The sequence below is a fragment of the Branchiostoma lanceolatum genome, chromosome 1, assembly GCF_035083965.1.
Source record: "Branchiostoma lanceolatum isolate klBraLanc5 chromosome 1, klBraLanc5.hap2, whole genome shotgun sequence".
Classification (NCBI taxonomy): domain Eukaryota; kingdom Metazoa; phylum Chordata; class Leptocardii; order Amphioxiformes; family Branchiostomatidae; genus Branchiostoma; species Branchiostoma lanceolatum.
The window spans coordinates 18,242,668-18,265,011 of NC_089722.1; the positions used below are offsets into that span (position 1 = coordinate 18,242,668).

The following is a 22,344-nucleotide window of genomic DNA, read 5'->3' on the forward strand; positions in this document are numbered from 1 at the left end:
TATGGCAATTAACAGAAAGCATAGGTAACTAGAGTTCCACGACCTCATACCTTCGCCAAATGATTTTAACCTTTATGACTGATGTATTAGGAGTGTTTCTCATCAATTATAAATCATACCAGTTGATTGTCTTAAAATATAACATGTCCAAAGTATGAGCTTAACAAATTATGAGCTCAACAAAGAAGGTTATGCTGATATTTTTCATTAATTATGCAAATGAGGCCCTTATTAGCATAATTTGATTCAACGATTTTTACATTCACATAACGTCCCGATGCCAAAAAAAAGGATTGAATGTATGAAATTGCCGTCATTTGCCAGTGTGGAATTGGAGAAGTTACTCATTAAGTATGCAAATTAGCCCACATTAGCATATTTTCTATCTATAAACATTTCTCTCTTCCTCAGTTACAATTTGAATAGTCATATCATGGAAGAAAGTGGATTTTTAAAGTTGCCTCATTAATTATGCAAATTAGAATCTGATTTGCATAATTATTGTCCAATCATACTAAGCATCACACAAGCTATCTACATACCAAAAATAATGACCATCCATCAAGCCCATCTTGTTATAGTATTTCCTCATTAATTATGCAAATGAGGTCTTCATTTGCATAGTTCATATCAATTAATATTTCTCTCTTCCTCAGTTACATATGTCACATGTTTCAGAGTCCTATCATGGAATTTGGCGGATGTATAAACTTTCCTCATTAATTGTGCAAATTAGATACTGATTTGCATAAGAGGTGTCTAATCATGTACATCATCACTTAAGCTATCTACCTACCAAAAATCATTACCATACATCAAGCCCTTCTTGAGTTATTCCCTTTCAAAGTCAGACGCAAAACCTGCTCCTGCAGCTCCAAAAAAGCCGCTAGGGGGCCCAAACCCACACCACTTACTCTCTGTCCAAAGATCTATCTACCACTCAAAAATAACTTCCATAGCATGTCCAGAACACGAGATATCAAACCAGGAAGTTCCGCTGCAGTACCGTAAGAAGCCGCTAGGGGGCCCAAAATCTAATCGTTTTTAGGTCACATCAAAACCTACCAACATACCAAATACCAAGACAATCCATCAAGGCGTTCTTGAGTTATTCTGTGCCACTACAAACAAACAGACAGACAAACAGACAAACAAACGCTACCCTCTGCATAACCTTCTCGGCGAAGGTAACAATATAGTTCTATATAAAAATATGTCTACTTACTATAAGACTGTATCCAGTGTGATCTACGGCCATTGCAACATGGAACTAATACTTAGAGTTGCATGTTTCTAGGCTTATTGTAATCTAAGAATATTTCTAATTATATACTATAACTCTACATCAAGTGCAATCCGGCTACGATAATTACAGCATGGAGCTATATCTAATACAGACATTGTATTGCGTGTTTCTAGTCTAATTTGCGACTTCACATTTATAACACTACCTGGAACAAGTAGAGAAATATTCAATGTACTTCTAACATGTCCTACCTCTATATCTGTCTACCTAGGCTGATACATATATAATACTATGCAAAAGAGAAGCCGTTCCATAATGTGAAATATATAATTCCATTATCTTATGTATCTAGTAATAATGTTAGATGAGTTGTTTAGTTCACCAGTATGAATATTCCGTAGTTGTTGTTATTCCATTTATTTGCCGTACATTGTACCTGTTGCAGTTACGAGAACATTCTTCGAACAGTGACTAGAAAATGGTAGCGAAAATACGCACCTCCAAATTTTCCTACCTGTTGCAATTGTTGTGCAATAAACTTGACTTGACTTTAATTGTAGTGATCCTCTGAGCCCTCTCCAAAAAAAAAAGTTGGGCATGAAAGAAATTGCCTTCATTATGAAATCAAAGTGACCAGAAAGGTTTTACGACAAATGACTGAACGTACAGAACATGGGATGCCAAACAACAAATTCTGTATTTTTGTTGCTTCTTTGTAACGATTTACGTATACAGTATGGTCACAATTTTCGTCCGTTTCCAAAAAATAAAGATAAGTTTTTGAGTCATAGACTTCTTTTTATTTTTTGGAAACGGACGAAAGGTGATTCAATTTTGTCAGCAAACGTAACCCCTAATGGAATCAAATCTTAATACTTCAACTCTTACCAATAATGTTTTAGTACATGTTTGTAAGTAGTAACAGCGCCACCGCACAGGGTGTATTGTAGTCTTAGCTTTCTTAAATGGTGAAAGTTTCAAATAAATTATAATTGAGGCACATGGGGCTTTATAGACGGTACACCTGCCTGTTAATTATGTTCAAAATTAACATCTATGTAAACTATTTGTTGGATCGCCGTCCGAGCAGGCTGTGACACATCCAACCGCAGAAAATGATATAAGACAGTATTTTCCGTAGCAAGACAGCTACATTTTGAAGGACACATTCATGCCTATGCCTATTAACATGTCAAATATCTCCTATCCATTTCGATATTAAACTTTCCCATGTTTGTTTTCTGTGAATTTACAACGTGCAAAATGAAGGATTTGTAATTTCATAAATCAAAAGGTGGGTGTGAAGTAGACTTAACCAACGCCTATAACGTTATCTGACGTAAACAGCTGCACGTCATAGCGCTGCCCTTTTATTTGTGTCATCTTTATTTATGGCGTCAGATTATTGCTGTTTATGCTAATATTTGTGTCATAATCATAAATATCCTTTTTACTGCCAGTATCAGTACCAAGTAGCAGCCTCACAGTTGAGCTCCTGGTTCCAATTAGTTGGTAACTGGGAAAGCCCGGTTCAATCCGGGGTCATGACATCTCAGGTTGGGGCTGCATCCGTCTTTCGGAAGGGACGTAAACTTGGGTGTCCCGTGATCGAGAAGGTGCAGAACGAACGAACAATATTCCTATGTTGTGAAAGGTTGACCCTTATCCGTGATAATCATACTATATGAACATTGTTCGACTACGTTGATAAAGGTTAGACATCCAGGTAATAAGATACGCTCAAAATAGTTACTCAATTAACTTCAAAATCTTATCCAGTTGCTGGAGTACATGTGTAGTAGTTGTTCGCTACCTCAGAACGTAACTGAACTGCACGCCGCTAGTAATATCTTAATGCCACACGTAACTACTCGGTGATACTAGAACAAAATGTTAACATATATAAGGACTACATACACTCTACAGACTCTGAGAGGTAACGTTATACATCCTACAGAAAGATAGAAAGAGCCCCCTTTACTTAGCGGGCTCTACACGTCAGGCCTTGTGGAGGCCTAGGCCTACGTTAAGTGTGTGCTGTGTTTTCTGATATCTCATGTCAGTTCTATCTGCATTCAGTTTCCTCTACGGAGGCGGCCTATCAGGAAGAAAAAGATTACAATTAGAACTAATGTGCCTTTACCCCTCCCCCCTAAAACGCCCTACTAATAGAGCCTGCTATGAAGGCTACTATAAGAGGGGGCAGATGTAACCTTACAAAATGTTTGGTGTTTTTCTTGATAGTGGGGGTTGCTATGCAATTTGCCATTTGAAACCGAAAATTAGTCCATTTACCTGTAATGTACAGCTGGCAAAAAATGTAATCAATCTCTCGCATCAATTGTCATTGTCATCGCTGTGGAATGGCAATAGTTGCAAATTCTAAATGTTACACTCTTTTCCACTAGGGGCGACCAATTTATTTTATTTTATTTCGCTTTTGGACAGACAAGGACGACCTGGCACTGCACTCAAGATTTTCATAACTTATTCCAACAGCGCCACGTACAGAGAACAATGTGCCCATTTACACCTGGATGCAGTGAGGAAAGTCGTGTTTAGTACCTTTCCCAAGAGCACAACATCGGTGGCGTCAGGGGATTCGAACCCGGGACCACTAGGTTCTGGGCCGAACACCCTGCCGTTACGCCATACGACCCCGCCAAAGATTTGACAGATCGATCAACGAATTTTATTGATAAAGAACATTTCTTTACGTTTCATGTATTTTGCTGTCTTTTAAATCATACTTTTTTGCATCATTTTCCAAGTATAAAATCAAGGGTCACACAAATGCAATTGTGGTCTCTGTGCGATCGCCGTCTAGTACTAAGAAAAGGGGCTTTAACTGTGGAAACGCGCTGCTACGACGAAAAAAACGCTTTGAAGTCTGGCGCATAGCATGAAAGAAGAAAAGAGGCGCGAAAATAACATCACCACGTCGCTAGCCAACGGGAAACCACTCAGCACAAACTTCTGGCACGGTTTTTTGTTGTGAGAACAAAATCCCGTTTTTGAGATCGTCAATGGATAGTCATGGGTCAGCGGGTCGGCATGGCAACGCAGGGGTCAATGGGGGACACGGTGTGACGACATCTGTTTTGGGGAGGACACAATCATCGCCCGAGGGCCCGAAGAACATCTCTCCGCGACTTTCCCACGAACTTGGACAACTTTCTGGGGAGACAAATAATTCTGGCTCCGGTTTCGCTGACGGCTCGATTACCGACGACTGCTGGCAGCTATGCGCGGTCGATACATGATCGCGGCTCTCACAGCAGAGTGGTCGGGATCCGGTGGCAGTGTACATAGTGTACATAATCCCGGCGAAATCCGCGCGACGACCAGTAGTGTTCAACGGGAGACTTAGCCAGCGGGGCCGTTTCAACGGGTGTGCTGCGCGCCTGAGCTACAAATCCGACTTAACCGTGCCTGTATGTGTCTCTCTTGAACAGCGGGGCAGCTTGTGGCGTTTGCGAATGAGGTTTGAAGACCTTCCTAGGTGGGGACATCCGTCTACCTCAGGAGAAGTGCCTAGTGTGGCCCACAACAGAATAATCGCACCCAACCTAAAGCCGTAACATGGAGCAAAGAGAGGAGGCGAGCGGAGTTTCGGTCCCTAACGGCAGATCGTCCGTAGGAGTAGTAGATGCAGAGCTCGGCAACTCCAGCTTAACGGCTTCACCGACCAAGAGTTCGGATTCCTCGGGAGCCGAGGGCTTCGCGCACCGCCACCACCGCCGACGGAGCTCGCCTTGGTGGAACCGAGTAAAATCCGCCGTACGGATGTCGAACAGCGTGAACCCGGACTTGAGAAAACCGGAGCCGCGACAGGACACGTTCTTAGAACTGTACAACAGGTACAGACAAGAGGAGAACGAGACAAGCAGCGGGGAGGGGGGATACCACCACGGCGGGGAAAAGAAGCCTTGGACGAAAGAAGACTTCGTCTTAGACCCGGACGGAGACGTCCACATGTGGTGGATCGGCCTGGTGACGTGTGGAGTCGTGTACAACATGTGGCTCATCATCGCGAGAACAGCCTGGGTGGAACTACAGGTCGAGTACGCCGCCGTGTTCTACGCGCTAGATTACGTCTTCGACCTCTTGTTACTGCTCGACATCGTGGTCCACTTCCGGACGAGCTACCTAGAACAGGGTCTGCTGGTATACAGCCCTACGAAGCTGGCGCGAAACTACGTCTTTTCCAAGAAGTTTGTCTTAGACGTGCTCTGTTTACTGCCGCTGGATTTCTTATACTTCGCCGTCGGAGTACACCCTCTCCTACGGTCTACACGGTTCTTAAAGGCACACAGAGTGTTTGAATTTTATTTCACCGTGGAGTCCAGAACACACCACCCGACTTTGTGGCGCGTCTTCAACCTAGTGCACGTTCTCTTCCTCCTGATCCACTGGTTTGCGGGATTCTATTTCCTAATCTCTAAATCGGAGGGTTTTGGTTCGAACACGTGGGTTTACCCCGCCGCCACTGGACAGTACGCGTCCTTAAGTACTAAGTACCTTTGGTCTCTGTACTGGTCCTGTCTCACGCTAACCACCATCGGGGATCTACCCACACCGGTCACCAACTACGAGTAAGTCACGATCTTTCTACCTTCATTCATTCAGGTACCGGTCGTATACGTCGTACAATTTTCGTACAATCGCAAACTCAGGGCATTCTTGGCATAGGCATGCATGTGTCCTTCAAAATTTAGCTGTCTTGTTGCGGAAAATACTGTCTTATATCATTGTCTGTGGTTGGGTGTGTCACAGCCTGCTTGGGCGGCGATCCAACAAATAGATGAAGCTGAAATGCACCAGGGCACTGGTATTTTCAACATCATATTTCAATTATAAAGATATCCATTGTACAAGCACTATTTTCCCATTCGGCGACAGATACGAAGGGAACATGTTGTTAGAAAATGATTCTACAACGTTTGAATCCCTATAGAAATCTTATAAAAAAGGCAAGGGCCAAGTTGGCAAGTTTTTCTTAGGATCGGTCGGGTAACCGAAAGCACAGCAGTTTTTCTCTAGGCCCTAGTGTTAAAATGGTTGCATTATCACGTGTACTATATGTTGCAAAAAAATAGGATGACAGGGGAAAAAGAAACGGGTACCTGACTTCGGTTAGGGAGGTAAAATACGCCTCCCAATACCATGCACTAGACACTGCCCCTACCGCATCAAAAATGCTTAGAATTGGACTACCTTTGCTTGTTTTTCTACCTCGATTGGAAATATTCAAAAGCGGTTTAGACACCTGCTACCTGTGTTTCCGTGCCCAGTAGGAATTGGGTCAGCTCACTGTTAATAAGATGTTTTCGTTTCCTTCCCCGATGTTTCAGTCCGTGTTTGTTGTTACTCTCTAGTAGCAGCAACTCATTCATCAATGTCAAACGGACGGAGTAAGAGTCTCTACAAATAGTATTTTGGGGGAAGGCGGGCAAAAAAGCCTACTTGACACATATACTTTACCACAGAAACTGTGGTTATGCGCGGTGGGGTCAGATTCGTCGTAAGCCGTCGTAGAATTTTCAAGCAGGCTGTGACAGAACCAACCGCCGCAAGGCCAAGGACCTAAAGACAGCGTTTTTCCGTAGCAAGGCAGCACACTCACGCCACTGTACTAAGAACGGTCTCAAGTTTGCAATCGTGCGACGATCGCAAGACAAATATTACCGGGCTCTTATGTAAGCATTTAAAACTGTTCATAACTATGATTCGTCGCAATTGATCATAAGTAGAATAAATATATATAGCATAGCGATCGTTGCAAGTACATTATACCAATATGCTTGCAAAAATCAAAGTTTGCATGGTTCTTGGCACTTATAGCAATAAATTGGACACGTTCAAGACGTTCACTTTTGGAAGGCGCAATGCAATATTGATCAACACGGTATTATGTATTTTGTGTTTACATTATTTTTCAAACTACATGTAGCTTGTACGGTAATTGTGTGTCTTGTTTCGATTGGACTGTCAAATTCAACAGTGAAAATAACTGAATCGTATAAAGGACACGAGAGCTGCAAAACGAGGTCAATTGTGTTTGGGAGAGAATAACTTTGGTTTGAGTTAAGTGAAAACAGTTGCATGGAGCTACTGTTATGCCCAGCAAAGTTTTAGAAGAACGTGACACGGGAATTCATTGAGCTAATCACTACAAAGAAACTCATATCTAAGCAGCAGTCAAAATGATATTGAGTTTTTTTATCCATTGTGTCTCGGGAATGGTATTAAAAACCAAAGCCCATTTTTCTCCTTCCACCGCCTTCTACCTCCCCAACCGAAATCAGGTACCAATTTGTTTTACACACTGGTGAAGTGAGGAAAGTCATGGCATGTCAAGGGATTGGAATCCAGGACCACTGGGTTTTGGGCCAAACACACTAACCGTTAACCGGTGCAATGGCCGAGTGGGTAGAGTGTTCGCCTTGCATACGGTAGGTCGTGAGTTCGAACCCCGGCCAGGTCATACCAAAGACTGTAAAAATATACTGATTTCTCTGCTTAGCACTAAGCATTTGGGAAATAGTATGGAAGTTAAACACACACCACTACCAGTGGACTAGCCCCCTGCTGTAGTGATTGCACAAAGTGTGGCCCAAGGGCTACTGAAACGGAGATGGGCGCCGCCCTATGCACCATCGGTGCTGGAAGGAACTTTTTTTTTGACACTAACCGTTACACCAACACGAGGATTTCAAAACCGATGATTAAAATAATCGCCAATCATTGTCCAAACAAATTCCAGACCTGCGATAAGCCGTCCTGTTTTGCTTAGTTTGGTCCGTCTATGTCGGAATGTTGTTCAAATTGTTTCACGTTTGTAACAACAGTTCATTCAGCTGCGCCAATGACGACTTTGCTGTGTCAACATTCCTCACAAACTTCCTAACAAAAACAACAAAAAACCATTTGCTACTTGTGTGAACCCAGCTCGCTTTAGATATACATTGCTATTGAGTACGAACGGCTTGTTTTGATTGACATTTCCGCAGACGATAATTCTGATCATACTCTCCTCCAATCAGGTTCCTGTTCACGTTGCTAGGTTACCTGATGGGCATCTTTGTCTTCGCCATTGTTGTCGGTAAGTACATTTTACAATTTAAAAGACAATCACAAAACGTAGGTTAGATTCTTTAATATTCAATGAAATTGATAGAACATATTATGATTAGAAATGAATATATGATCAAGATCAAATCCCCCTTGGTAGAAAGTGAATAAGTAGTACCTGGCCCACTACTTTAAACGTAAACAGGTGAAACTGATTATGATCTCTATATTAACGTTAGCTTTATTTCTGAAATGCATTTTGTGGTTTCTTTCAATGTTCTTTTCTGCGGTAGATTGCGTTAATACAAAAAGGTTTCTGTACGTAGGTGTATATCCTCTGATTTTTGCTGTCTGTCTAAAGCCCCTACCGCACATAGCCAACCACGGCCTCCCGACCTTCTCCATGCCATAGTCGTGACCAAGGTCGTGGTTGGGAGTTAGTCGGCAAGGTTGCCTACTAGCCTTTGAAAAGTGTTTGCGCCAGCCGACTGCAAATTTGTAAATAAAATCAAAATCAGGAGAGTCATATTCGTCTTGAATGTGATCTGTAGTTAGCATAGAATGGGTTACTCCCAACCCATGGCCAGTGCGCCGACCTCTGTTTGGGAGTGATCGTAAGAAAAGTCGTGCGAAGGTCTTGAATGTGTGACATGGACTTAACAACAAAAGTCATTGCCAGCCGCTCTAGGTTTACGTGGGTTACGTGTTAAATAGGAGTAGAGTCATATTCGTCTTGAATGCGATCTGTAGTTAGCATAGAATGGGTTGCAGGCTACTCCCAACCCAGCGCCGACCTCTGTTTAGGAGTGCTCGGAAGAAAAGTCGTGGGAAGGCCTTGAATGTGTGACAGGGGCTTAACACAAGTCATTGCCAGCCCCTCTAGGTTTACGTGGGGTACGTGTTAAGCTAAAGGATGGGGAAACACTCGAGTGAACAATACGGCAGACCTGGCGAGGTGCACTCCAGGGCCTGAATAACACTTCAGACGGGTTCGAGAGCCTCCCGGGGATCTGGAACTATTTTCTGATCGCTTAAGGTTCTCTATGTGGGGTACTGAGCGAAGGACTTTAGGGGAATGACACGGCAAATTTTCAACTAGAAAAAAAGAGCGATTTAATTATCATACGGATAAACCTTCCTATACAGAGGCATGATTTAAGAAAAATGTGGGTCCCGTCACGATAAGAGCACGTTAAAGGGGAAGGGCTAGTAAGGCTGTAAAAAATATACCGAAAAGCAAGAAAATTTCCTGACCTATGTGCCACTAGGCACTACAAGGTGAACAACAACAACAAAGGACAGACAGGTTGTTGCGCAGCTATTATCATGAAGGAGACACACGGATTTGAGGGACACAGCTTCGGTGTACTATTAGAGTGATGAAGAATGTTGAAGAATGTTTGCAGTGATGTAGGCGGGGGGTAGACTCAACTGTGCCGTGTGTATCTACGTGACGCTTCAGCTGACGCAGGTGATATGCCCCTGGGTTAAGCCCTGTCACACATTTAGGACCTTCCCAAGACTTTGCTCCCGACCACTCCACAACCAAGGTCGGCTCTGTGTTGGGAGTAGCCTGGGATCCATCCTATCTCCAGTTCGCTCCTCTGAACGCATTCAAGCAGAATATGACTTTCCCGACCTTCTTTCTCAAAGTTTAGAGTAGGCTGGAGCAGAAAACTTTTAAAGACTAGTAGGCAACATCGCCGACCAATTCCCAACCACAGATGACATTGGTCACGACATATTCCCAACCAAGGTCGGCTGTGTGTGACAGGGGATGTAGGCTGGGTCAGAGTATACATGTGGATCACGTACAAGTACCCATGGATAGGTGTCAATAAAACTCAGCTGACTGATAAGCTCATCACATCGATTGGTCGTAATGATAAATGGATCAAATTTTACGACTGTACCGTGCAGCAACATGAGTCGAGAAAATTCTGAGCATTCTTTTTCTCGTAGTTCCGTGTAAACTGTTTTTCAAACAATACCATTGTGGCCGGATTTTGGTTTGTTTAGTAAAGGATGTGAAGATAAATGTTCAAGATAGACAAGAAAGCTGTGGACTCAATTATCAAAACACGGATTTAGCTGTTTTTTCTTACAAGTCAGTCAGTGGCTTCTCAAAAATAAGACGTTTTTTCCTCGGATATATAGGATATCAAATGGAGGTCCCGTGTTTGAAGAGAACTCACTACACTTATCATCCCCGTTTTAGTGGATCAAATAAATCTGTCCGGATATGCAGCTTGTACTCTTAAGTACAAACCCGGCGTGTTACGCCATGAGGCGGTTTACCGGGTGTGCGATACAAACAGAGAGTTACCATTGTACGTCTAACAGCGTCCCTCTCGCTGTACATACACGATGGCACAGACATACCTGAACCTTTGTTTAAACAGCCCGGGACGATTCTTTGTGCACCAGTTCAAAGAGAAGAAGCTCTTTCGGCGCCACGACTTGTCTGTCATCACTGGCAATCTATTGGCCTACATTTGTACTCATCGCGTTACGTGCTTACTTCTCTCTCCGTTTTTGACTTAGCGTTCCTAAACTACCGTGAAACATATTCTTCTTTGTGTTCGATTGGATTGCATACCCGGTAAACTGCCTCATGACGTAACAGTACTAACGCACCAGGTTTGTAATGAAGAGTACAAGTGGGCAAACTTATTTGATCCACTCACATCGGAATGATCCCCTACTGTTATCGATGATAATAGTGGGATCTTTAATGTGCTTGAGGTGTGGCTCTCCTCAAATACGGGACCTCTAGATAACGTCCTATCCGAGGGACGTCCCTAACCGAAGTTAAGTACTCATGTTCACCCGAGTGAAGTGATGAAATTCGTGTTAAGTGCCTTTCCGAACAGCACAAAGTCGGGTATGTCATTCTGTTAGCAAATGGGTCTCTTTTCAGACGAAGAATGTACACAGAAGTGTTTGAGTCAAACGTTAAACTGGTCGGCTTGACATCCTTTGTTCACAGGTCAGGTGGGCAACGTCATCGCCAACAGGAATGCAGACAGACTACAGTTCGAGAGAATGTTGGTAAGTAAGCAGTAAAAGATAAGGGAAACTTTTGTCTTATCACTGAAAACGGAGGTATTGCTTTCGGTCAGTTTGTTCGTCTTAGTGTGTGTTCAAGTTTGTTCCCGCTGGCCTTGGTCAAAGATTGTTCACGGGCTAGGCTGTAACTAGTAATATGCGTATTTTTTGCTTGGAAACCCCTAAAATAAGTTTCATTTTCAATTCAACATTTTTTACACCCTCCCGAATCCGTCTACAAGCGTATGCCTTTGTATGGTTTGTTTTTTGTTTGTCTTTATATTTGTTTTTTGTACATGGCATATACGATCACTGGTATCTGTTATCTATATTCTAGGACAGCGCCAAAACCTACATGAAGAGTAACAATATTCCCGAAGAGATGCAGAGACGAGTTCAGAGGTGGTACGGCTACTCCTGGAGCAGGTAAGGGAGTCAGAACAGTGCGTCTCTTGGCAGATAAGCAATATTCCTTGAAATATATCCTCCTTTGCGTCTTATGTTATTGTCACACCCGGAATAAACAGCGTTTCTACAGCGCATATTGCCAATTTGTGCCCGTGGTGTGACGGATCAGTCGATTCGGCTGGAGAATCAAACTGTATTTTAGATCTTGTCTATCCGGTTCATTCAGCAAGAGATGCTGTACTTAACTTTTTAGCAGCTAGCTAACTAGCGCTAGCCCCTGGCTAAGAGACTTAACAGGATAGTAACACTTTCAGTAAGCCTTGATCTAACGTTATGTTTCTTTTCCAGAGGATTGATGCGCGGAGGGGGAGACATCAACTCTCTCGGACTGCTGCCGGACAGGATCAAGATCGAGTTGGCGCTGCAGGTCAACCTACAGACTCTCAAGAAGGTGGGAACGTCCATCTGATCAGTACAATATGTGGCAGTAAATTTCACAGGGAGTTCCACGAATGACAGAGATGCAAATACAGGGTATCATCTACCTCCGAGTCGACAAAGTCTTAAATTTGTCATCATTGCATTGACTCAATAAAATCTACAGAAAAATGAATAATCGTTTAATCTAATTTATAAAAAAGATTTATAGGCAATTCATTTTTTATAAAATCCTTTTTTTTGTCTATTTTGCTTTTGTACGCGTCATTACATTCGTCCCCATTGCTATCTCTTGAAAGGATAAGAACACTTGGCAGCTGTGAACCACTGATCGGTCATTGAACTGGATCGCTACATTGAGTTTTTATTGTTCACAACAGCCTGATATAAAAAAATAATTCATTTGGAGTCTAAGGCCAACGCTATCCATAAGATGTAGCTTTAGATTTCGAAACAGATAGACGCGCTATATAAATACGTTTTTCCTGTTTCACACCTGCCTCCCAGGTGACGATATTCCAGCAGGTGCAGCCGGAGTTTCTGTATGACCTGGTCCTGAAGATGAAGGCCTTCATCTTTACCCCTGGCGACCTGATCTGCCGGCGCGGGGAGGTGGCGAGGGAGATGTTCATCATCAACCACGGCATCCTGGACATCATCAGGTCAGTTATCCGGGACGTTTATGGCTCTGGGTCAGTCATCCGGGACATTTATGGTTCTTGGTCAGTCATCCGGGACGTTTCTGACTGTAGGTCAGTCATCCGGGACGTTTTCAACTCTGGGTCAGTCATCCGGGACATATCTTTTATTCTAGGTCAGGCATCCGGGACATTTCTGTCTGTAGGTCAGTCACATTCGGGACACTTCTGACTCTGACTCTCACTCAGTCATCCGGGTCATTTCTGGCTCTGGGTCGGTCATTCTGACTTTAGGTTTCAGGTTCTAGCTTTGTTTGAACTTACTAAGTTGGCACATCAAACTAATAATCTTTTCTACTCCTTCCTTGCAGTGAAACAGGGCGAGTCATCACCCAGTTGAAGGCCGGAGATTTCTTTGGAGAGATCGGCATCCTCAACTTAGACGGAGGCGTCAACAAGTATGTAGCCCACTACCATTCTTTAGCCAATTACAAGGCAAAAGTTGGCGCTTGACGTAGTTTTGTGATATTCAAAAGGCAGGAGTGTGCAATTTCTACAGATAGGCCCAGGGATAGATATGTGTTTGCTTCGCTATACGTTCGTGCCCATGCTAAGAGACCTGTCCCTGATGCTGAAGGCTATCCACACACAGGCAAACAGTCCTGTCCTTGGTGCTGAAAACCATGAAATCACATCATATCATATTTGAAACATTCGGCATCGATTTCTCACGTACTAAACGCCTTTACACAGCGGAAGTTTTTGTACATCATACAAAAATGCTTCTCTCGAAGTGAGTTTGTTTTCAAAATTGAACGCAACGTTAACGAGTTCTTATATATCAGCATTGTACCAGAGCCAAACTAGACACCCAATTCTCCAAGTACCATATTACTCCGTTTCCTTCTTACGATTTCACGGGAAAGGTAAATAGATAACCCTGATGTTTTCCTCTTACAGGCGCACAGCGGACGTCAGGTCCGTGGGTTACTCCGAGCTGTTCGCGTTGTACAAGGAAGACGTCCTAGCCGCCATGGAGGACTTTCCCGAGGCTAAGGTAAGTCCCCGGTCACATTCATCGTACAGCTATTGTACGATAGCAAACTGAGAGTATGTAACGTTATATACAGCTGCCTTGTTACTGAAAATCCTAGGTCAAATTTCCATGTCGGCGGTTGATTCTGCCACAGCCTGCTTGAAATTTCTACCACATTAAAATCGTACGACGGCCTACGACGAATGGGACCGCGCCATATACACTGTCTGACAGAAAACAATGTAACGTTAGGATGTAGATTTACTGCATTGCATTTTCAAATGACGCTACTGTCCTACTATCTCAGATGCCTCCAAACAAGCAGCTTTTTTCTTGTCCTTTCTACAGCGCATCCTGACGGAGTACGGCCGCCGGCGGCTCAGGGTTGCTGTGGCGGACCGGGAGAAACGCGAGGACGACGAACTGGTCAAGAAGGTGGCGAGTAGGAAGCAATCACTGATGTCATCAAGGTAACGCGAGTTGTTTGTCAGCTTGCTAGTGCAAGCAACACTGCCATCTTGCGGAATGATGAAATATTGCAAACGTGTGGGCAAGTGAGGAAGCGAAGTGCAGAGATGCGTTCAATGATAGAATGATAGAATACTTTATGATGAAATAATACAATAGGGAACTGTAGAATAATGAAATGCTAAAGAATAGAACAGAATAGTAAGGTAAGTACTGATAATTTGAGTACTTTGATAAAGTGACTAACATTATGGAAATGTTGGTCAAAATGCATGTTAAACTTGATTATCTGGCTTATTCAATTTTCTTCAAGATAAAGATATTTAGTACCCTTTCCATTGTTAAAATTGAACAATGTTGATTTCCAAACTGAATAAAAGTTTGATTTGTTTTTTAAAGTTGCAAGGCAAAGTCTTCGCAGGATCTCCGGAGCGAAGTCAGTACGACGGACACCCCGAGACACATCCCTCGGTCCCGGTCCCGACGCCCGTCCAGCGCTCACGACCAACAGCGTCAAGCCGAGGCAAGAAATGGGTCGCCCACGCCACTAACGCCTCCTAGCGACTATCCAAGAAAAGGCAGTACGAAGTCCCAAGATTTGGGCGAAATTGTGGACGACCGGATGTTGAAGACACTGCGGGATGACATGTTGCGTAACGGGGGGTTGGTGAGGAGTAGGATGGGCCCCTCTCGCCCCTCGGACGCTTCGTTGCAAAGACGGGCAACTCTACAGAAGAAACCTTCTTTTTCTAGAACCACGCCTAGTCTTACATTGAGAGAACCGACGGAAGATTATATGAGCAGGTATGATTCTATCACAAATTAAAAACTTACATGAAAATAGGGTGGTCTTAGCCTAGGGTGGTTTCTGTGTATACATGCAGTTCTATTAGATTCCTAAAGACAGAGACAGTGATTATATAGCATGGTAATAAAATAATGCTGATAGAAAGGGAGTTAAGATGTTTTTTCCTTTATAACATGCAGAAAATCTTCCATCGGTGGCGGAGAACAATGGGCACCCATGATGACATCGATGGATAAATATTTCCAACAGATGACAGTGAGTGTTTAACATTTAATTCCCTTTAGCTGTCCTGAAAATAAACAAAAACCCCACACATACCCCCTAGACATTGTGATGGTTACATGTTAATTCCTACTTGCCATGTTTTACATAGTACTATGCTATCATGATTTATCGTTTATATCTTTGCGGATTACCATTACAATTATTTATTCACTTTATGAATTTGCTTGTCCTAAGTTTTATTGTGTTTGTATGTGCTATGACTTCCCTAGGAAAAAAGCCCTATTCAGACCATGGGACTACCCGCCTGAATCCAAGATAGATGAATAACAATTGAATTAACAAATTTAAATTACATTGAAGTAAAACAATTCCCGTTGTTACAGGAGGAGACCATTGCAGAATGGAAGCAGAGAGTCTCGGAACTGAAGGATGAAACGACAGAGAAAACGAGAACAATCGAGCAACTTAGAGAAACGAAAGGTCAACAAGATGTAGAAATCGCCAGACTAGAGGAAAGAATAAGAGGACTACAGGTACAGACATCATGTCATGCTGTTCTAAGGAAAAGTTTAGTGTTTTGGGACCTGTCCTTGGTGCTGAAAACAAATCTCCTCATGTTAGTCCAAAATGTCCCACAAAGCGCGTTATCAATATCATGAAATAGTCCAGATATACACCTGTAACTACGTTGTATGTGTACCTATTCCAATGACAATGTATGGTTATAGAAAAGTCAGATAAATAAACATGTAATGACTGGTGAATAATTATAGAAGAAAAGGTATGCTCAAAATCAAGAGAAGGAATGTCCACTATCGTGAATCATTTTGTTGTTAATGATTTAGTTATTTTGCCTTTGATTGATTCTACAGGAACAGCTAAAAGAGGCACCCAAAGGGGATAAGACAGCTCTCAGACTGGAAAGTGTGTCCCCGACCCCCTCCCACCCTGGAACACCGACAAACCACAACACACCCACAAAGATCAACACTTTAGTGCACCCGGACTCAGCGCGTAGCAGAGCACCTTCTGCAAAAGTCGCCACTAGAAACACGGGAAAGTCACGGACGTCTAACACATCAAAAGTGTGATATCTTCAGTGCCACTGTTGTGATTGGATGATTACAGTCACGTGTTTGTGACGCAATTCAGCATCCGCCATATTGGTATGTTACTGAAAGACGCCTGCGAAGTCACAGTAAAAGAAATGTTAGTATGACACTTTATCTATGTTGGTTTACAAAAGAGTTCGAATGTTTACCAAAACAAAGAGATTGAACTCCCTACTCAACCGAACACCGTGTGATGAGTTTCGTTTCTCTTGGTTTTCTGCTACCTCATAATGTCTGCTTTTTGCGTCTACATGCGCCATGAATATGCTCTCTATGTGTGTACATGTATATGAATTTTTGTTCGCCATCACGGATTATTTTCATTACTGTTGTGAATTCACATGCAAAGGGCCTATTCATGACTATTACTGGTCAAAGCGATATTACAACGTGCGTTTTTAAAACGCTTTCTGTTTCAAAGAAGAGTTATGCTCTTTCCCGGCCCATTGGCTCCTAAGCAGCAATCAGACCAAGCGGCTACACTATTTTTATTTTCATTTGTGATCTACAATTCATTGACTGATGTCAAAGTATTAATTTTCTGGAAAATGGTATATTTTGCCGAGATTGTTACGCAAGACCAATTTTAATTCCACGGAAATGACATTGAAGCAAACCTGTCCTTATATATCTTTTTTACGATACTTGGATATGGCAGATAAAAATTTACAGATATGTTTACGCACGCACATCATTTGTACATTCGTGGGTATGTCACATGCCCAGTATAGTACCCAAAGTTCGGTCTAACTTACATAAGAGCAGCTTGTTGGAATGAGCCCAAATGACCACTATCTTGTTCACAGTAGGGCTAGAGGTGACTGATCAATCGGGTTGACTCCCTAAATATATTTCTTCTAAGTGCAAGCTTGTATATTGTGATATAGTGTAAATAGCTAGATACACTGTTAAAGATCTGCAAAGAGGAAATAAAATGTTTATCGAAATACACCGCAGTTGTCTGATTTTCATTTACAAAGATTCTCAATGGATCTTGTTTTTATGATAAGATCGATCAGAAACTAAAGAAATACTGTTGCGGGTTCAAACATTTGACGTGAATGAGACAAGGTTATCATAATAGCACCAGGGCAAAGTTATCGATTCACCTAAAAATATCGCGGTATGTATTTTCTCCTCTTATAAAATAAACAGGTGTGTCGGTAGAAGTATTTCACATGCGGGTGGACTTCAGAAGTAAACCAGTCCAAAGTTAGCTAAGTTGTACCTTATGCTACTTCTATTCGGTTATCTTTCTAGTTGGTCAGAAAGAGCTGAATTATAACAGTCATAGCATCTCTTTTTTAAGATATTATAATCGAATAGGAATAATGCCAAATTACACGTAGGTTGAAAAGGCATTGTCAGGATATGTGCCTTTACTTCCGTCAGCTATTGGTCCTGTACAAAAATGAGAATGATTAGTAGGTGGCACATTTCTACAACGTGCTGTGTAGTTCGAACCTTGATATCTGAACTATTCCCCACAGCATCCTTGTCTACCTACCACACCGGTTGATCGAAGATTGAAGCAATGGAAGAAGCTGATCCACCTGGCTGCTTAAAGTCAGATTGGAACTCGAAGACGGTGAAGATCCTACGTCTTGTGGCATTGCCGCTGGTCCTGTACGTGGCTGATGTGGTCACTGATCTAATGTTGGCCGTTCAGTACTACAGTGGCGGTGATTCTATTTGGTTCGTGATTGTCCCGTCAATTGTAATGCATGTTTTCACTTGTGCAGGACTGACAACTGTGATGACATCCCCACACCATGTTTATTGCTTGGTTGGGGGCTACACTTCCTACTGCTTGGTGTGGCAGTCATGTATTTCAACCTTCGCCTGATACTGATTGAAACGGAGATGGAATCATGCTTAAGCGTTTGTTTCAACTACTCACTTTTGTGTGAAGCCATGTTGGAGTGCATCCCTCAGCTGTGTTTACAACTTTATATCATGATCTCTAGTAGTAAACAGGTCAGCGTTCTGAAGGTCATCTCCATGGTGATATCACTGCTGGCCGTAGTCAAGGTTCTGGTAACATTTTGGTTTAATGAACAGAAAATCAACAGTGCATGCAGTGGAAAAGCACTACTTTTCGTTCTCTCGCTCACAACATGGAAATTCGTGGAACTCAGTGTTCGTGTGCTGCCATAGGGCTGTTTGTAACTGTCTTTAAAGCGTGGGCCTTCCTTCTCCTTGGAGTACACTGGCCGATAATGACACAATGAAAGTCAGTGATTTTTTAAGGAAACGACAAATGCATGACAAAGACGTTGCCTAGTTCTTCTTCATTGGCATTGTTACGTGTATTGTTACCTTCTCCAACGAATTCGGCTATAGATATATTCGCACTTTGAATGCTAGTTTGTTTGTTTTTGGTTGCTGGTTTTCTATTTTCTTCGCCTTGAACGCAAGTTAAATGTGTTCGATGATCCCAACTAATTACACTTTACGCAGAAAATCATTTAAAAAGTATTTGTATGTCGAACTTCTTGCCTGTGATGTGTTTACCGAATGAAATTATACTTGCGTTAATTGAGAACTATCTTTTGACAATAAGACCTCTCACCAGCGTCTTTAATTTTGTTTGCCATCTACACCTACTGTTTGTCAAATAAATCTGATCCTGTAGCAGTTACATGTCACTCTTAATCAATTGTTCAAGCCGCCCGACATGATGATGATGATGTAAGCACAAACGTCTGAAAATGATCTAATCATCAGTAATTGTCATGTAGAATTCAGTAGCTATTAATAGTGCACTAAGTGTATGGTCGCACTGCAATGGCTACATCCAACAAACTTGTCCATTTTGTGTTACACGAACTTGGCCTGTCAACACGTTTTCTTTTGATCTTACTGATAAAAGAGTTTACAAACAGTCAAACATTATTCTTGAGGGTTTGTTCTAACATTGAAAGTAAATAAGGCAAAGTTACATATCATAAGTGAACAAATAACACCATGGCTAAAGTCCACAGAGCTACTGATTCAACCATCAATACAATGACAGCAGTGTAAACTATTGCTCCCCACCATAAAAACATCAGGTGTGATTTGTAGAAATGTTTGACAAAGAAGCGGACTTCAGCCTTAAACCTCCTGTCCAAAGTCAATCTGTACCGTGTACTGCTACAATCCGGTCCGATGCTTTTCTTGTCTTGGATATTTTGTGGGAGAAAGTTGAGTTATAGCAGGTAAAGTGTGTATTTCTGTGTTATCGAATAAGTGAAGTAACGTGTACTGAAAAGTTCCCCCTCCCTCCACATAATCGGGACAACGGTCTGCTAACTTACCATGACAAGTCCCAACAAAATTGCTCAGACATTGATCTTTTGTTTAAATTGGATGAGGATGCGTTATAAGATTTTGACCTAAATAACTAAAAATCATCTTCAGCCTCATGTTTGTCTATCTCTTCCACCGATAGAGGCTAGAGGACAATGGAAACAACTACTGATCATCCCCCTTACCAACGGCCAGTCTCTTCCGCTTGGGATCCTGAATCGTCTACCCGCCAAAGTAGAGACCAGACGACCACGGAAGAAACAACGGATCAACCTGGATGCCTGAAGTCAGTCTGGAACTCTAAGACGGTGAAGATTCTACGCCTTGTGCTGTTCCCACTGGGCTTGTTCGTGGCTGATGTCGTCACTAGGGGTGGGTACCGGTACAGAAAATTTCGGTCCGGTCCAGGTCCAGGTCCAGGTCCAGAGAGTCAGGTCCAGGTCCGGACCTGTACCTGTACCTGATTAAAGTTGTGTCGCAGTACGTCATATTTTGGAGAGCGAGACACACGTAACGTTGGGTAACATAAATTCGGGATTTTTCCGATAATGGTTGACAGAAATCAATCTAGCAGAACAATAAACCATCCTTTTTTTCTATTATTCTGTCAGTGTCATATACTATCTTTGCACTAATCATATATATGGTAGATTTTGTCTCTAGTCGTGCTGACACCATAATATTTGAACTTGAAACTACCGTCCGCCGCACGCACAATGACAGTGCTGTCGGACAGGGGTGAACATTAATTCGGGAGAGAAGATTCCTCTTGAATATCTTACCGCTAATTACATTTTATACAGCAGCTATTCGTTCCATCCTTGGCTTGAGGAGAGTGCTATGAATATAGACGTGTCCAAGTAAAAAAAATACACGAAAAAACGGCCGTACCCCACACATCAGGCCTCCGGGAACAACCCGTGTGTTGAGTCGGTAGAACGTCATTCAAAGTCAACCCCCACCGTCATGGAAATTTGTACATTATTTATCGGGGCGTTAGCTGGATGCCGTAGAAATGGTAATTATACTATGTCCATGTGTTTCTGCTTGTGCTAAGAGCAAACTTTGAGGAAAATATCGCCATCAGTCCACTATCACACACAACATTTAGACAAAAAAGTGTTCCTCGCAAACGTTTGTCGTCTGCCGAATAGCAGGATTCTGGGTAACGAATATGGTGGCGGGAAAATTCGCCGTAGTGCTGTAGCCATTGGTTGTAGCAACAAAGATGCGTTCTGATGATTAATCACACTTAGAGTCCAGTTGTAGGTTAGCAAAAGAGATTCTAATAAGTTGTATTGTAAACAATTGTGTTGAGCAGGAAGCGGATGTGACATTTGTCTTATAAACCAGCGAACAACTATGCTGTATAATTCTCCCACGAAGCCCTCAGACTGTGACAATAAGGGGCGGAGAGTTTTTGACGTAGCCAACTTCTAATGCATGGTTATCGAAGCTTTTCAGACAGTGTTCTGAATACGTTAGTCTGTCAAGTGTGCATTTCTAGCGGTATTACTGATGTTGCATCTAGCACATATCCCTAAATACCCTGTTTTCGAAAAATCCCGAATTTAAGTACCCCGCGAATTTATGTTACCCAACGTTAAAGGTCTCTGTGAGTCCTACAAATTATGTTCAAATTGTATATTAGAATAATATGATTATTCTCGGTGTACACTTATGTGCACTAGCCGTCTGTTGACTCATCTACAAATGATTCACAGCTAACGTCTTCGAAAAGGGCAACCACGACTCGTTAAATCCGCTATTTTGTATTTTCTTAGACCGGTTATGTGACCGCCTGCTGGTAGTCTGGTACTGTGAATTTTCTAATCGGTCTATAGGCCGGTCCACTGATTTTCTCTGGACCGGTTTTTTTGGACCGGTCCATAAGAAAATACCGGTTTTGTACCGGTACACGGTACCGGTACCCACCCCTAGTCGTCACTGATCTAATGCTGGCGGCTAGGTACTACAATGACGGGGATCTTCTATTATTTATTCCAACGTTTGCACTTGCGACTGTCCCGTTGCTTTTGACGAACATTTTCTCAATAAGGGCAATAATAATGTTCGGGAATCGTGATTGGGAATGGTGGAAGTCCCACTGGACAGTTCTTCCAATTGGGGTTGTGCTATTTGTCCTGCATCTGAGCATGATCTCCATGTATGCCATCATCTTTTACATGATACTGATTGGCGAAGAAATAGGAGCAAGTTTTAGCTGCGAGTTGAACAACATTGCTATGTTGGAAGCCATGTTAGAGAGCGTCCCTCAGCTGTGCCTACAGCTCTATACCGTTCTCTCTACAGGACAACAGGTCAGCGTCCTGAAGGTCACCAGCATGGTGATATCATTGCTAGCAGCAGTGAAAAATTTGGTGATATTTTGGCACAAGAAACAGACAAACAGTGGTTTACTTTTCGTTGTTTCATTCACAGTATGGAAATTAATCGAACTCAGTGTTCGTGTACTTGTCATAGGGCTGTTTGCCCATGCCTTTGGCATTTTCACCGTTTTCGTCATTATGGGACACTGGATGATAATTGGA

At 42.5% G+C, this 22,344-nt stretch overlaps 1 protein-coding gene across 1 annotated transcript; it reads left to right on the forward strand.

Moving 5' to 3' along the window:
- The first annotated feature begins 4,151 nt into the window (after positions 1-4,151).
- LOC136439077 (cyclic nucleotide-gated channel alpha-3-like) lies at positions 4,152-17,452 on the forward strand. The gene is made up of 13 exons (XM_066434239.1): positions 4,152-5,841; positions 8,293-8,351; positions 11,310-11,371; positions 11,706-11,794; positions 12,125-12,227; positions 12,722-12,876; positions 13,224-13,310; positions 13,813-13,909; positions 14,237-14,358; positions 14,756-15,160; positions 15,344-15,419; positions 15,773-15,922; positions 16,262-17,452. The coding sequence occupies exons 1-13, from the start codon at positions 4,829-4,831 to the stop codon at positions 16,478-16,480; spliced, it is 2,637 nt and encodes an 878-aa protein (XP_066290336.1). The 5' UTR covers positions 4,152-4,828; the 3' UTR covers positions 16,481-17,452.
- The last annotated feature ends 4,892 nt before the right edge of the window (positions 17,453-22,344 follow it).

Excerpts from the sequence above, each read along its gene's own strand:
- LOC136439077 (XM_066434239.1), top strand. The coding sequence starts at position 4,829 with ATGGAGCAAAGAGAGGAGGCGAGCGGAGTTTCGGTCCCTAACGGCAGA. Across the intron at positions 11,372-11,705 it reads TACAGTTCGAGAGAATGTTG|GACAGCGCCAAAACCTACAT; the intron begins GTAAGTAAGCAG and ends TCTATATTCTAG. Across the intron at positions 12,877-13,223 it reads GGCATCCTGGACATCATCAG|TGAAACAGGGCGAGTCATCA; the intron begins GTCAGTTATCCG and ends CCTTCCTTGCAG.